The sequence below is a fragment of the Xenopus laevis genome, chromosome 6L (genome assembly GCF_017654675.1).
Source record: "Xenopus laevis strain J_2021 chromosome 6L, Xenopus_laevis_v10.1, whole genome shotgun sequence".
NCBI lineage: Eukaryota > Metazoa > Chordata > Amphibia > Anura > Pipidae > Xenopus > Xenopus laevis.
The window spans coordinates 56997358-57011145 of NC_054381.1; the positions used below are offsets into that span (position 1 = coordinate 56997358).

Genomic DNA, 13788 nt, shown 5'->3' on the forward strand with positions numbered 1-13788 from the left:
CCTGTGTTCAGCATAAACCTCCAGGGCTAGAGCTTGAACATGCACAGTTTGCTCTTCTTCCCCTCCCTCCTCCCCTCCCTGCTGTAATCTGAGCCCAGAGCTATGAGTGAGCAGGGAGAGACTCAGGCAGGAAGTGATGTCACACTAAGCTAATATGGCAGCTGCTATCCTAAACAAACATAGTTTCTAGGGCTGTTTACTCAGGTATAGTTAAGCATTCTGCAGAATAAACATAGTGTTATAGCTTACACTATTGTGGCTAATCTATTGGCAATAAACTGCTTCAGTAGCTTTCCTTCTCCTTTAAAGGAACATTAACACAGCATAAATTATTTTATATGGGGATATGTTATCTGAAATGCTTGGGACCTAGAGTTCTCCAGGTAAGGGGTCTTTCACAAAACCTTACTGCTTTATTATAAGCAAGAAAAATGTAATCAATTAAAATAGTTTGCTGAAATAGGACTCTAAATATCCTGTAAAAGTCTTTCCATAGTGTAACATTAAGATTGCCGCCAGTAAAGCCTATTACTCGTGGCGATTATGCTTAATTGCCTCCCTTTGAATTTTTCCAGTGCTTATGCAGCAATCTTAGGGGGTTATTTATTAAAAGTTGGGTTTCACTAAAGACTTACATTTTTCGGGATTAAATATACCTTTTTTAAGATTTATTATGTCCTGGAGCTGTTAAACGCCCGAATCTGAAAATTCTCTAGCTAAAACCTGTCGAGGGCATGTAGATGTCAATGGCAGAGGTCCCTTTAACCATTTGAAGATGTTTTTTGCCTTCATGATTTTCGGGGGTTTTTACGGTGGTTTGCTCAATCAATCAGTGGTGGTTTTGCTCAAACTCAATCAGTTCGAAGTGTTTGAGTTTTTTTTCCTATACAGTAACTCAATCAATTTGAGTTTTTTTTCTTACTTTCTTTTATACATCCTAATGTTTTTTTTGTGGTGTCTTTAGCAGATAGGAAAAGTGGTTGCTGGTGCCTAGTTGGCTGCAGACTTTCTCCTATTTTACAGTGCTGCTGAATATGTTAGCACTTTATAAATATGTGTTTCTGCTAAAAATGTTAAATGAATTCTGTCTTGATTTTTAGGGCAGAGAGACACGTGGAGATCCGGGAAGATTAGTCGCCCGGCGACAGATTGCCTCTTCTTCAGGCGACTAATCTCCCCAAACTGCCTTTCCGCTGGCTAGAATACAAATTGCTGGTGGCACGGCACTCCTAGCGCTTCCTTTTCCGAAGTCACCCGAAGTTTCCTTGTGAGGTGGAGTTGTGTTTTTCCCCAGTTTCAGAGGATAGTTTCTGTAAAAACTTTCTGAAAATTTTTCAGGATAAAAAAAAAAGGAAAATGTATTTTATGCCCTAATGCTGCAAAATGCTTGAATTCTAAAATACTCCAGCTAAAACCACTTGAGTTAATGTAGAAGTCAATTGCAGAGCTCCCTTGAACCATTTGAAGATGTTTTTAGCCTTCATGATATTCACGTTTTTTTCAGTGGTTTGCACTCGAAAACTTTTGAGCTATTCAAGTTTTTTCCAGTAACTCGATGATGTTTTTTCAGAAATAAGCAAACATTTGAGTTAATTCAAGGTAGAAAATACCTCATAAACTCGACCTTTGATAAATAACTCCTAAATGTTAATGATAGGGGGTTAACTTTTCTTTTAAATGAAAGATAGTTACATATTCTACTTTATCACTGTAATATAGAAGGTATTAGACTTTGAACTTGCTTTGAGAATGATCTTTGGTCCTTGCTGGTTTTTTTTTTTTTTTTTACACGAGATATACTGTATACATTAACATTCAGACATCTGTCAGAAAATTGATCAGCCAGGTTAAAAAAAATGTATTGGTCCCAGTGCAATCTATCTCTGTTTGCAGGCCAAGCAGACAGCTCCCTTCAGTTTTGCTGGTAATATCGCCTAAAATGGTCTTTTTAGTTGAAGGACAAATCGTACATTAAACAATCATTTCGAGATAATTGTGGTCTCACGATAACAAAAAGATCTTTTATAGATCTTTACATCTATGGCCAGCTTTACAAGGAAGAATATTACATTTAGCTAGTCCAGTTATCAATATTTACCTGTATTTAGTGCATAAGGATTTCTCTGATGCTTATTCCTAGCATGTGGAATTGAATTAAAATCAAAGGACTAATTTCTCATGCAAACTTCAAAAAACAAATGCAAAGTGTACCTGTTGTTTTAAGTTTACCCATGTGAACTCTGTAGAGTATTTTGCCATGCAGTAGGCAAAACAGAGTTTGACCACTTTTTCGAGGGACCATAGGGGTCAATGCCTCTACTAGATCAGGAAGTCTAATTTTTTTTGTCAATGCACTTTTGAAAGGAGGTTTCCCCAATTGACCCAGGCTTCAGTTATTGTAGTTCATGTCCATAGTTAATATAATGAGGGGGCTTTCTCTTTTCAGGCCTTCTCAAGCAGAAGGCCTGAGTATCAAGTCTATAGAGCATTTCTGTCTTTACTCCTAGACAGGCTGCTTTAAAAAGGACTGTAGTTAGGAGTTAGTTCTCCAAGGTGACACCCACCTAAATATAAGGGCCACAGTTATATAAAGAGTCTCGGGCTAGTGTAACTTCTTGAAAGGTTTCCACTGGATGGAATCCATTACCTCCAGATGCGTGAATGAGACAAACCTTTCGCCTTTTTTAGTTCCTAAGTATGTGAGTGTTTGACACACTGTGTACTGTTTAACCTTTGCTTTATGACTTGTACTTAGTTAAATACATTTGTACTGATCAATAATTCTGTTTGGTTAAGTATCACCCTGTCCTTTAGTACTAAAGTTTGAGAGTTACAGTTCAGCAGCATCCAACCCTTGCTATATATTGCAAAGGCTCAGCCAAGAGAGACGCTAGAAAATGTAACGGCGTTCTACCTGAAAGTATCTGGAAGGTAATTCTGGTAGGGTTCTGACAGGGTTATACCTTCTTTGCTTGGAATCAGATGTGTTGAGTCATGTCCCACTATTTCAAAATTGATGCATATAGTAAAGCGTTTCCTACCACTGATGACTGTATCTATTTATGACCTGTGTAGAAATGAAAATGTTATTAATATTTTACTATATATAATACGGTGCAACAAAAGACTGCCAGGCCATTTGTGGTCGAGGTTTTAGAAAGCATACTTAAGGCACAAGCTTATTTTATTCTGCATAACCCTAACTCCTGTGATTTGCTGTTATGAAAATGTGATGTGATGCTGGCTAGGGAGAAGGGTATCCTAAAATGTGCACCTTAAATTAAAATCTTCCAGTCTCCACCCACCCCTTTCTGGATTTAGACGATTCTAAAATGCAACCTGTTGTGTAGCTTTGCTGAAGTAGCTACATTTGATTGCAGCTATTCTTGCTAATGAAAAGGTGAAAGAAATTTCTACTGCTGTATGTCATTAGCAAAATATCAGTGTATGAAAAGCCTGCGTTGCCATATTGTGATGCATGCACTTACAAGCACGTTATGTTCAGAGTAGAATAGTTAATGAGGGGGAGAGTTCTGTGAGATGCAGTTCAACCAAACCTTCAACTATCTTTATTTGCAATTAAGCATGTTATGTATGTTTAATGTTTATTACCTAGCAGCTAAATGACTAAATAACATTGTATTAAGTCATACTGATTTCCCTGTTTAGTTTCTCTGAGTCAAGAAATAGTAGCTAAATTAAGTATCTGATGAGTAGATGTGCATGTGTTGGATCATGGGGCTAAGTAATTTCTCCTTGCTTTACTTGGCTGATATCTATAGTATATCAGCTCTTACAAGCTGCGGCCCTTCACTGTCTGCAATGCGTCTTCCACTGCTTTATCCTTGAGTTAGTAGAGTCAAGGTTGCCTTGTGTATAAATGTGATATTCGTTTGCAATTGTAGCCATATTTATTGTTTTTTGTTGTTGTCTTATGTTCTCTTTTCAGTGTAAAAATAAAAACTGGGTAAATCGATAGGCTGTGCAAAATAGAAAATGTTTCTAATATAGTTAGTTAGCAGAAAATGTAATGTATAAGGGCTGGAGTGACTGGATGGCTAACACTATAGACAGAACATTACTTCCTTGGTTTCCACTGATCCATGACTTGAGGGATGGGGCACATGGGTCATAACTGTTTGCTTTAAAGTCGTTTTTTAGTGTCAGTATCATCACTTTAAAGTAGCTGACTAACTCAGTTTTAGAGAGCTGAAAAGCAGGAAGTCGTGTTCTGGCTATTATGTTATGTAATTTTCCTACCGCACACCTGTAGTTCACCAATATGCAATGGTGGTGCATTCTTCCGTTGGCCCGGCCGGGATCCGGCCTGGCTATTATGTTAGACACCCAGTCACTCCAGCCTTTAAAGATGACATTTTTGCTAGGGATGCACCAAATCCACTTTTTTGGATTCGGCCGAACCCCCGAATCCTTTGCGAAAGATTCCACCGAATCCTGAACTGAAATCGAACCTTAATTTGCATATGCAAATTAGGGGTGGGAAAACATTTTTTACTTCCTTGTTTTGTGACAAAGTCGCGTGATTTCCCATATGCAAATTAGGATTCAGATTCGGTTCGGCCAGGCAGAAGGATTCGGCCGAATCCTGTTTTAAAAGTCTGGATTCAGTGCATACCTAATTTTTGCTAACTAACTATATTAGAAACATTTTTTATTTTGCACAGCCTATCTATTTACCCCGTTTTTATTTTTACACTGAACTTTATCTTTATAGCATATCCTAATTACAGTAAAACCTCAATTTTACATCCCCTGATTTTGTTTTCCCTCATTTTACATTGTTATTTTGTGGATATATTATCCATAATAAAAAAAATTCTGGTCCCCTGAAAAAACGTAAAATGGGGGTTCTACTGTATAATACGAATTATATTCTGTGATTCAGATATTGTTTGCTATCCGTATGGATGGTTTTATAGTATGAAATTGTCTGGCATTATTGAAGCAGGATGATTGTATTTGCCATGCTAATCCTGGCTTTGCCAGACTTTGCCAGTGTGTTGGTACATGCATTGCAAACATATTTCTTTATTTTTGTTGATTGATCTGATACTGAACCCTGTGCATGCTGCATTTTTACAGTCTTCCTGAGTTGCAGGGCTTAGCTGATGCAGGCCTAAACTGAGCACAATAATTATGAGTCAGCGGGCTCAATATTACATTCTTCAATTTGCCCTTCAAAAGATGTACACATAACATTATGTAAATTTAAAGTGCATATAACGTTTAGATTAACCTTAAGCTTACTATTTATTGTCTTAGGCATTATGTTAATGCAGGAGTGCCCATACTCTACTAATGCAAGGTCCACTTTTAGTGATCTCGTCCCATTATGATCTATATCCATAAAAGTATTGCTAACATTCTGTTCCATGGAAAATATTACTTAAATACTGATTTATGGGAAAATGTACAGTGGTGTGAAAAACTATTTGCCCCCTTCCTGATTTCTTATTCTTTTGCATGTTTGTCACACAAAATGTTTCTGATCATCAAACACATTTAACTATTAGTCAAAGATAACACAAGTAAACACAAAATGCAGTTTTTAAATGAGGGTTTTTATTATTTAGGGAGAAAAGAAATCCAAACCTGTGTGAAAAAGTAATTGCCCCCTGAACCTAATAACTGGTTGGGCCACCCTTAGCAGCAATAACTGCAATCAAGCGTTTGCGATAACTTGCAACGAGTCTTTTACAGCGCTCTGGAGGAATTTTGGCCCACTCATCTTTGCAGAATTGTTGTAATTCAGCTTTATTTGAGGGTTTTCTAGCATGAACCGCCTTTTTAAGGTCATGCCACAACATCTCAATAGGATTCAGGTCAGGACTTTGACTAGGCCACTCCAAAGTCTTCATTTTGTTTTTCTTCAGCCATTCAGAGGTGGATTTGCTGGTGTGTTTTGGGTCATTGTCCTGCTGCAGCACCCAAGATCGCTTCAGCTTGAGTTGACGAACAGATGGCCGGACATTCTCCTTCAGGATTTTTTGGTAGACAGTAGAATTCATGGTTCCATCTATCACAGCAAGTCTTCCAGGTCCTGAAGCAGCAAAACAACCCCAGACCATCACACTACCACCACCATATTTTACTGTTGGTATGATGTTCTTTTTCTGAAATGCTGTGTTACTTTTACGCCAGATGTAACGGGACGCGCACCTTCCAAAAAGTTCAACTTTTGTCTCGTCGGTCCACAAGGTATTTTCCCAAAAGTCTTGGCAATCATTGAGATGTTTTTTAGCAAAATTGAGACGAGCCTTAATGTTCTTTTTGCTTAAAAGTGGTTTGCGCCTTGGAAATCTGCCATGCAGGCCGTTTTTGCCCAGTCTCTTTCTTATGGTGGAGTCGTGAACACTGACCTTAATTGAGGCAAGTGAGGCCTGCAGTTCTTTAGATGTTGTCCTTGGGTCTTTTGTGGCCTCTCGGATGAGTTGTCTCTGCGCTCTTGGGGTAATTTTGGTCGGTCGGCCACTCCTGGGAAGGTTCACCACTGTTCCATGTTTTTGCCATTTGTGGATAATGGCTCTCACTGTGGTTCGCTGGAGTCCCAAAGCTTTAGAAATGGCTTTATAACCTTTGAAATTGAACTCAGGTGTAATAAACCACAGTTAAGTAATTTTTTAACAAGGGGGGCAATCACTTTTTCACACAGGCCCATGTAGATTTGGAGTTTTTTTTCTCCCTTAATAACGTAAACCTTCATTTAAAAACTGCATTTTGTGTTCAATTATGTTATCTTTGACTAATAGTTAACGGTTTTTGATGAGCAGAAACATTTAAGTGTGACAAACATGCAAAAGAATAAGAAATCAGGAAGGGGGCAAATAGTTTTTCACACCACTGTATATTGATATATTTAACAAACAATATTTCTTAGGTAACCTTAACATAATAAATATCTGAATAAAAAGCATAAAATAGGAGGGTGATTTAGTCAAGCTGTTAGTTGTCAGTGTCTTGATATTTTATCACCAGCTAAAGGTCTACTGGTAGATCCCGATCTACCTTTTAGGCACCCCTGTGATAATGTGAGTGATATCGGTGTTCCACTAGAATACACCATCCTTGCTATATATTAAATACAGGTAACTCCGACAGTGACTGCAGCTTACATTTGTAACTGGAGAAAAGAGATATTCTAAAATATTCAGAATTATTTGTATTGTAAGCTTGACAACAGCTCCCATCTACAGTACATTACTGAATAAACAAAACCGTTAAGCTCCCCATAGATGCGACGATTCTTCTTGCCGAACGACCGATTTTAGGGAAGCCTGACCAATCCTTCGAAATTATCGTGTGGTTAGTGGGATTCGAACGATCGTACATTTTACGATTTTTCGTCTGACATCTGTCAGGAAATTGATCGGCCAGGTCAAAAAATCTTTGTCGGTCCCAGTGCAATCTATCTATGTTTGCAGGGCCAAGCAGGCAGCTCCCCTTTGTTTTCCTGGCAAATTGGTCTTTTTAGTTGATGGTAAATTCGTACGATCGTTCTGAGAAGATCGTGGTCTCACGATCAGGATCTGATCTTTTAAAAATCTCAACATCTATGGCCAGCTTTACGGTTATTTTACAACCTCCATTATTTACTCAGCAGTGCATGATGCGTATTATTTGAATGGATGCAAGAGCCCAGTAATGGTCTTTTTGCTAAGTGCACAGAGTATTGCAGTCGTTTAGGGTCAGGGCACATTAGTTGCCAGATTAGTTGCCCGGCGACAAATCTCTTCATCAGGGCGACTAATCTCCCCGAACTGGCACTCGGAGCGCTTCATTTTCCAAAGTTGCCCAAAGTTGCCTCACGAGGAAACTTCAGGTAACTTCGGAAAACGAAACAATCCGAGTGCCATCCCTGCCATTGTAGCCGGTGGGAGGCAGTTCGGGAAATTAGTCGCCCCGAAGAAAAGGAGATTTGTCGCCGGTAGACTAATCGCTCCGAATCTGAGCGTGTGCCCTGACCCTTAAGGTTGAGAAGTGGGTATATAGCACATTCATTTTTAAACCTCTTCAAGTTTATCCATTCTGAACCTACTGTAGTACAGTAGTGAATGCCATCACTAATACTTAAATAGAATGCTGGCTTCTATTGATATGTAGGCTGAAAGGTGTGTTTAGCATAAAGGGGACATATATGGATCCCATAATCTTACAAGAGTTACTCTGCAACAGAATTTACTCAAAATTCAGAAGCCAGTTTATTGGATTTCAGAGTGACCTTGAAAGCTATTGCATTCAATTTTATGTGAGCACTTGTTGCATTTGTATACACATATTAATGGGAAATGTGTAGAGATTTAAACACGACATAAAAGCTCAGAGCTTTTGGCTCACCATCTTTGATTTTTCAAGGTTCTGTCCCAGGTACATGAGGTACAGTACAACACATCATGCACTAAGGTTCTGCTGCTAAGTTTAGGGGTTGTTACAAAAGAGGAAGTAGCTAAAAATAATATGGGGCTAAAGGTAGCCCAGCCAATTTCTTATTTACGTATGGGGCAAAGTAGTTTAGAGGAGTGCAATGGCTATTGATGTTCATGCGCAAGAAGTTTGTATGATCATATCAGACAATGGTTTCTGCCACACCCTTGCAACATCTAAACAAAACTGGTTGGAAGCAGAGAAACAAATATAAACCTAAGCCTCAGAAAAGTAATTAAAAGGATTTATGGATAACTAGAAATGTAAAAAAGGGAAAAAAAGGAAGTGAGAGGTGTCTTATGATTTCCTTGTTATTGTTTGTTTCCAAGTTTCCCCAACAAATGAAATCATCTGTCAATTGCAAATTGTGCCAGAATATCACTCTTTATATTATACTAAAAGTTACCTCAAAGGTGAACAACCCCTTTAAACTACATGTCATCCTGCAAAAATAATTTAACTTGTGCCTGCTCTTAACACTGGGGTTACCATCTTCTCTAGGGATTCTTCCCTTCTATTATCTATATACTTAACATAAATGTTGCAAAGACATCTCATTACATCTGTTAGATTTACTTCCTTAAGGGCAATGGTAATTATGGTAGACAAGGTAATTGTTGGTGACAAATCTGCTGAAAATACCTTTCCTATAATCAGCACGGGGATTTCAGCATGTAATACATTTTACATTAAGTGATTCAGCGTAATCATGGGAGGGGAACAAGGTGAGGTTGGGGTGGCAGGAGCTACCCCAAAAAAAAGTTACATTTAATTCTGGCACTTCAGTGTTTTACATAAACCCAAATAAATGTAGGCAGTGCAACTTCCCCAATCCCAGCACAGCCATCTTGAAAGGTCTCTTGCCCTGACCGATTGGGTCATGCCAGAAATCAGCCATAAATTTGTTGCACTCTGTAATATATTGAAGAGCATTGCTTATGAATGAAAGACTTCTGGTAATTTTCTCAAAACATTTATATTTTTATGCCATGGTTCAGTTTAGGGACCAATTGTGGAAACCCATTGCAGTTCAATGCATTTACCTTCAAATCCTGCAGAGCTTCACATGTAAAGTGTTATAAGAGTTAGCAAAGGGATATGTATATTCCGGAGAAAGATTCATAGTCAGGGTTGAGTACCTTGCCTCAGGCAGCATCTCCCCAGAAGTTACAAGGGGCGGCAAAAAGCCGCTCCTTGTAACTTTAAGAGCCTAATTTCCAGTTTTTAAACCGGAAATTTAGCTTTTCTATCGCAGAGAGCGCAATTTCGTTCTCTGCGCTAGCGATGTGCCCCCCCCCCTCATCGGGCAATTTCAAATTCTGCCTCAGACGGCAAAACAATCTGGAGCGTGCCTGTCCATAGTGCAAAATCAAATGTGCCGTTTCCTTGAATTGGGCAATGTTTTCTTGTCAATCCGAAGAACCATGTCCATCTGTATAAAATAAATACATAAATTCATAGGAAAGATTTGAGAGAGGTTTCTAATTTTTTTCCTAAGCAGAAGAAAATAAGAAAAACCTCTTTCTTTCTCTTGACAACTTCCTTGACTACTTGGTGGTCAGACTGGTTAGAACAGAACAAAATTCATTCACATTAATAGTACATGTATCCCTTAATATCTTGGAATTAAAGAATAAATATTGAATGTACAATACAAAAGTGCTTAGAATAGCACTCTCATCAATTTTACTTTCACTTATTTTAAATGTTTACTTATCCTTTAATGGTTATGTAATGGTCACAGTTTTTAAAATACAATTCTGCTGAGCACACCTTTCCATAGCTATGGCATACTGTGTCTCCATTTACAGCTGATGTGTAAAGGGTTATTAAAAGGTGGAATGAAAGCATTAGCATACAGGTATGGGATCTCTTATCCAGAAGTCTTCAAATTATAGGAAAGCCATCTCACATACATCCTTATTAAGCACATCTACTTTTAAAAATTGTTTCCTTTTTGTCTCTTATAATACTGGACTCAAATAGGAACAGTACCACCAGGTGTCTTTATATTAAAATGCTTGATAAAGGGCCAATCAAGGCCTGATGCATTGATGTAATGCCCTAAATTATGTACAAAAGTAATTTTAATCCAAAGACAACTGGTGGTGCTGTTCCTATCTGAATCCAGTTTTGTGGAAAAATGACCATTGGAGAACCTGCACTGCTGTGTTGCTCTGACTACTTGCTATCTCTCTGTTATAATACAGGTATAGGATCTGTTATCCGGAAACCTGCTATACAGAAAGTTCCGAATTACGGAAAGGCCGTCTCCCATAGACTCCATTTTATCCAAATAAACCAAATTTTTTAAAATAATTTCCATTTTCTCTATAAAAACAGTAGCTTGTACTTTATCCAAACAAAGATATAATCAATCATTTTGGAGGCAAAGCCAGCCTATTGGGTTTATTTCATGTTTAAATGATTTTCTAGTGAACTTAAGGTATGAAGATCCAAATAACGGAAAGATCCGTTATCTGGAAAACCTCAGGTCCCGAGCATTTTGGATAACAGGTCCCATACTTGTACAGCAGTACCTTAATCCTAACTGAGCTGCATATTCATGGCTGAATTTATTCAATGTTTAAATGTTTTTAATAGACAAGTTATGATGATCCAAATTATGTTGAAAACCCTTATCTGATCAAGTTCCAAGCATTCTGGTTAATAGATTCCATACCTGTACTACTGTATAAGTTTGAATTATAACCCCTATGTAACCACAGTCTAGAACAACCCCCCCCCAAGATTCTTTTTTAAAAAAGCATTTTACTCACAAGGGCTAAAGGTGGCCATACAGGGGCCGATAAAAGCTGCCGACAGACCGAGTCGGCAGCTTATTGGCCCGTGTATGGGGCCCCTGACGGGCTTTCCCCGATCGAGATCTGGCCGAAAGTCGGCCAGATCTCGATCGGATGGGACTAAAAATCCCGTCGGATCGCGGCCGCATCTGTTTGTTGATGCGGTCCCGCGATCTGACCGCCCGCTACAATCTGTTAGGATCCGATCTTTGGGCCCTAGGGCCCACGATCGGATCAGCCGGATATTTCCCACCTCAAGGTGGGCATATCGGCGAGAGATCCGCTCGTTTGGCGACATGGCCAAACGAGCAAATCTCTCTGTGTATGGCCACCTTTAATGGTCTTATGGTAATAGGAGTAATGCCTCCCTCTGTTTAAAGGAAGAAACTGCGCAGGTAAAACACCATTGTATTGGACAGGGCTATCTGTTATATGCTATGTAACTTGTGCCTTTTCCAGTTGGAATGACTGCCCCATTGCTATACAGCAGCTTGTTTATATAAACTATAGTAAACATACAGCTTTTACCAGTGCATACTAACAGTATATTATATGTTAATTACTTTTAAATGCTTTAAATTTTTTGGTGTTACTGTTCCTTTAATACTGGCTCGCCGAAAGTCAGCACTCACATGCCTCTGCATCATTTCATGGCCAGCCAGTCTCCATGGAAACCTGTAGTCTCAGTGATGTACAAGGACCAGATTAGTAGGGAAAAGCAAAGCTGCAGGCGTGTTGGTGGTGTGTGCCCCTGACGTCAGCGTCTGGGCTTATTGATAGGGCAGCAGAGTCAACTCCCATCCAAGATGATTCCACAGTGCTCCTTTATGTGACCATGCTGCCAATGTATCTACTGCAGGATTCCTTCAATTTCTTTCTCCATTCCTATGAAGATGCACCATGCAGCATCAGCGTTCTGTGCCTTTGTTTGTATTGTGGGTCTTGGTAAAAGCACACTGGCTTGGCTGTGTTTCACCTGACCTGTGAAAACATAGTAGAAAGTCCATTCTTGGTTTTATGCAGGGACACTGACTATGCAGAAATTCATCGAGGAGGATTACTACGAGCTGGACTGGTGTTATGAGGATTGTGAGGATGGTAAGGATGCTGCCTGCCTGCTTCTGTTACCCAGTGATAATGTAAGGCTTGGGAGATTTTACTGCTTCAACTGCACATGGCTCTCAGCATGCGGCAAATAGTCCTGTTTTAGTGTGAAATTTGTGTTGATCTATATATATTTATATATCGGTATGGTATGTGTGATCCGGAAACCCGTTAACCAGAAAGCTCCAAATTACGAAAAGGCCATCTCCCATAGACTCTATTATAATAAAATAATCCATCTTTTAAAAATGTATGTTCTTTTTTTCTGTAATAATAAAACTGTACCTTGTACTTGATCCAAGCTAAGATATAATTAATCCTTATTGGAGGCAAAACCAGCCTATTGGGTTTGTTTAATGCTTACTTGATTTTTTTAGTAGACTTAAGGTATGAAGATCCAAATTATGGAAAGATGATGATGTGGATGAAACGTGAACCAACACATGTTCACTTTTATGCAGTAAGAGGGCGGGGCAATAGAGATTAAAACTCTACCATGCTGTACCAATATGTTTTATTGAACTTTGCTTTCTTTATGATATAATCAGTTATTGTGTGTGTTAAATAGATACTGTTGACATATTTTCATAACAGGCCACTAATTCATGAACGGGTTAAGTCAGAAGTGTCTGGCTTGACTTCTCTCTCTAACTTCTAGCAGCCAGAGTGTCAAGAGCAAAGCCAAAAACAGTCACATTTTCATTTGTTATAAATGCCCTTGAAATGAATTTGGTGGGCCTTAAAACTGTTTCATAAATATAATCTGATGTAACCTATTGGTAAATTACAGGAGCAAGACTGCAGAGTATTACAGATACATAATATATTCTGTGCCTGGCCTGCTTCAGCATAATGTTGGTAATCATTGTAACAAAGGGAAATATCTCCCAGATATTATATTTGCTGTGGTTTTTATATAGCTTCTGGGAAAGATGGTGCTTTAAGGCGAGCAGTTTCTTCAATCAGTGGTCAGAGATAAAGAAAGTGAGCCAGTCTTTGCCATGTTTCTCTTGCTCAAACACAATGAGATTATCTGTGATGTCAGCTGAAAGGAATCTCGTACATCTCATGTGTTATTGTCCCTTGCACCCCTTTTTAAGAATATGGTACGTTTCCCAAATAAAAGTCACAGGTATGAAATACTTTTGAGTACTAAAACTGTCTGATTTTATCTGGTATACTAGTTCTCTACAAAACCAGCTAGATCAGTGATTGATTTGTTTTAAACGAGTTTTGCTCATTCATCAATGCTGGCTGCTGTGCTGCTACAAAATGAATACCTCTAATAATCATTTAATAACTAAAGTAGATTTCTGCTGCCAAATATGCCTTAGCACAGGGGTCAGCAACCTTTACTATCAAAAGAGCCATTTTGCCCCCTCTTCCACTAAAGAAAAATAGTCTGGAGCCGCAATATATAAAACAGATTATGAACTTT

General features: G+C 38.7%; 1 protein-coding gene across 5 annotated transcripts in view; it reads left to right on the forward strand.

Moving 5' to 3' along the window:
* LOC108718971 (trafficking kinesin-binding protein 1) overlaps positions 1-13788 on the forward strand; it is a 95557-nt gene that overhangs the window by 25974 nt on the left and 55795 nt on the right. Inside the window, exon 1 of one of the 5 annotated variants that reach the window (XM_041566076.1) lies at positions 11987-12344. The exons of 3 other annotated variants lie outside the window; for them this stretch is intronic. In XM_041566076.1, coding sequence (XP_041422010.1) covers positions 12281-12344 — 64 coding nt within the window. In that variant the 5' untranslated portion in view covers positions 11987-12280. Of the gene's footprint in view, positions 1-11986; positions 12345-13788 lie in introns of those variants that run through there. One more of the 5 variants, XM_041566081.1, reaches the window with a different exon arrangement.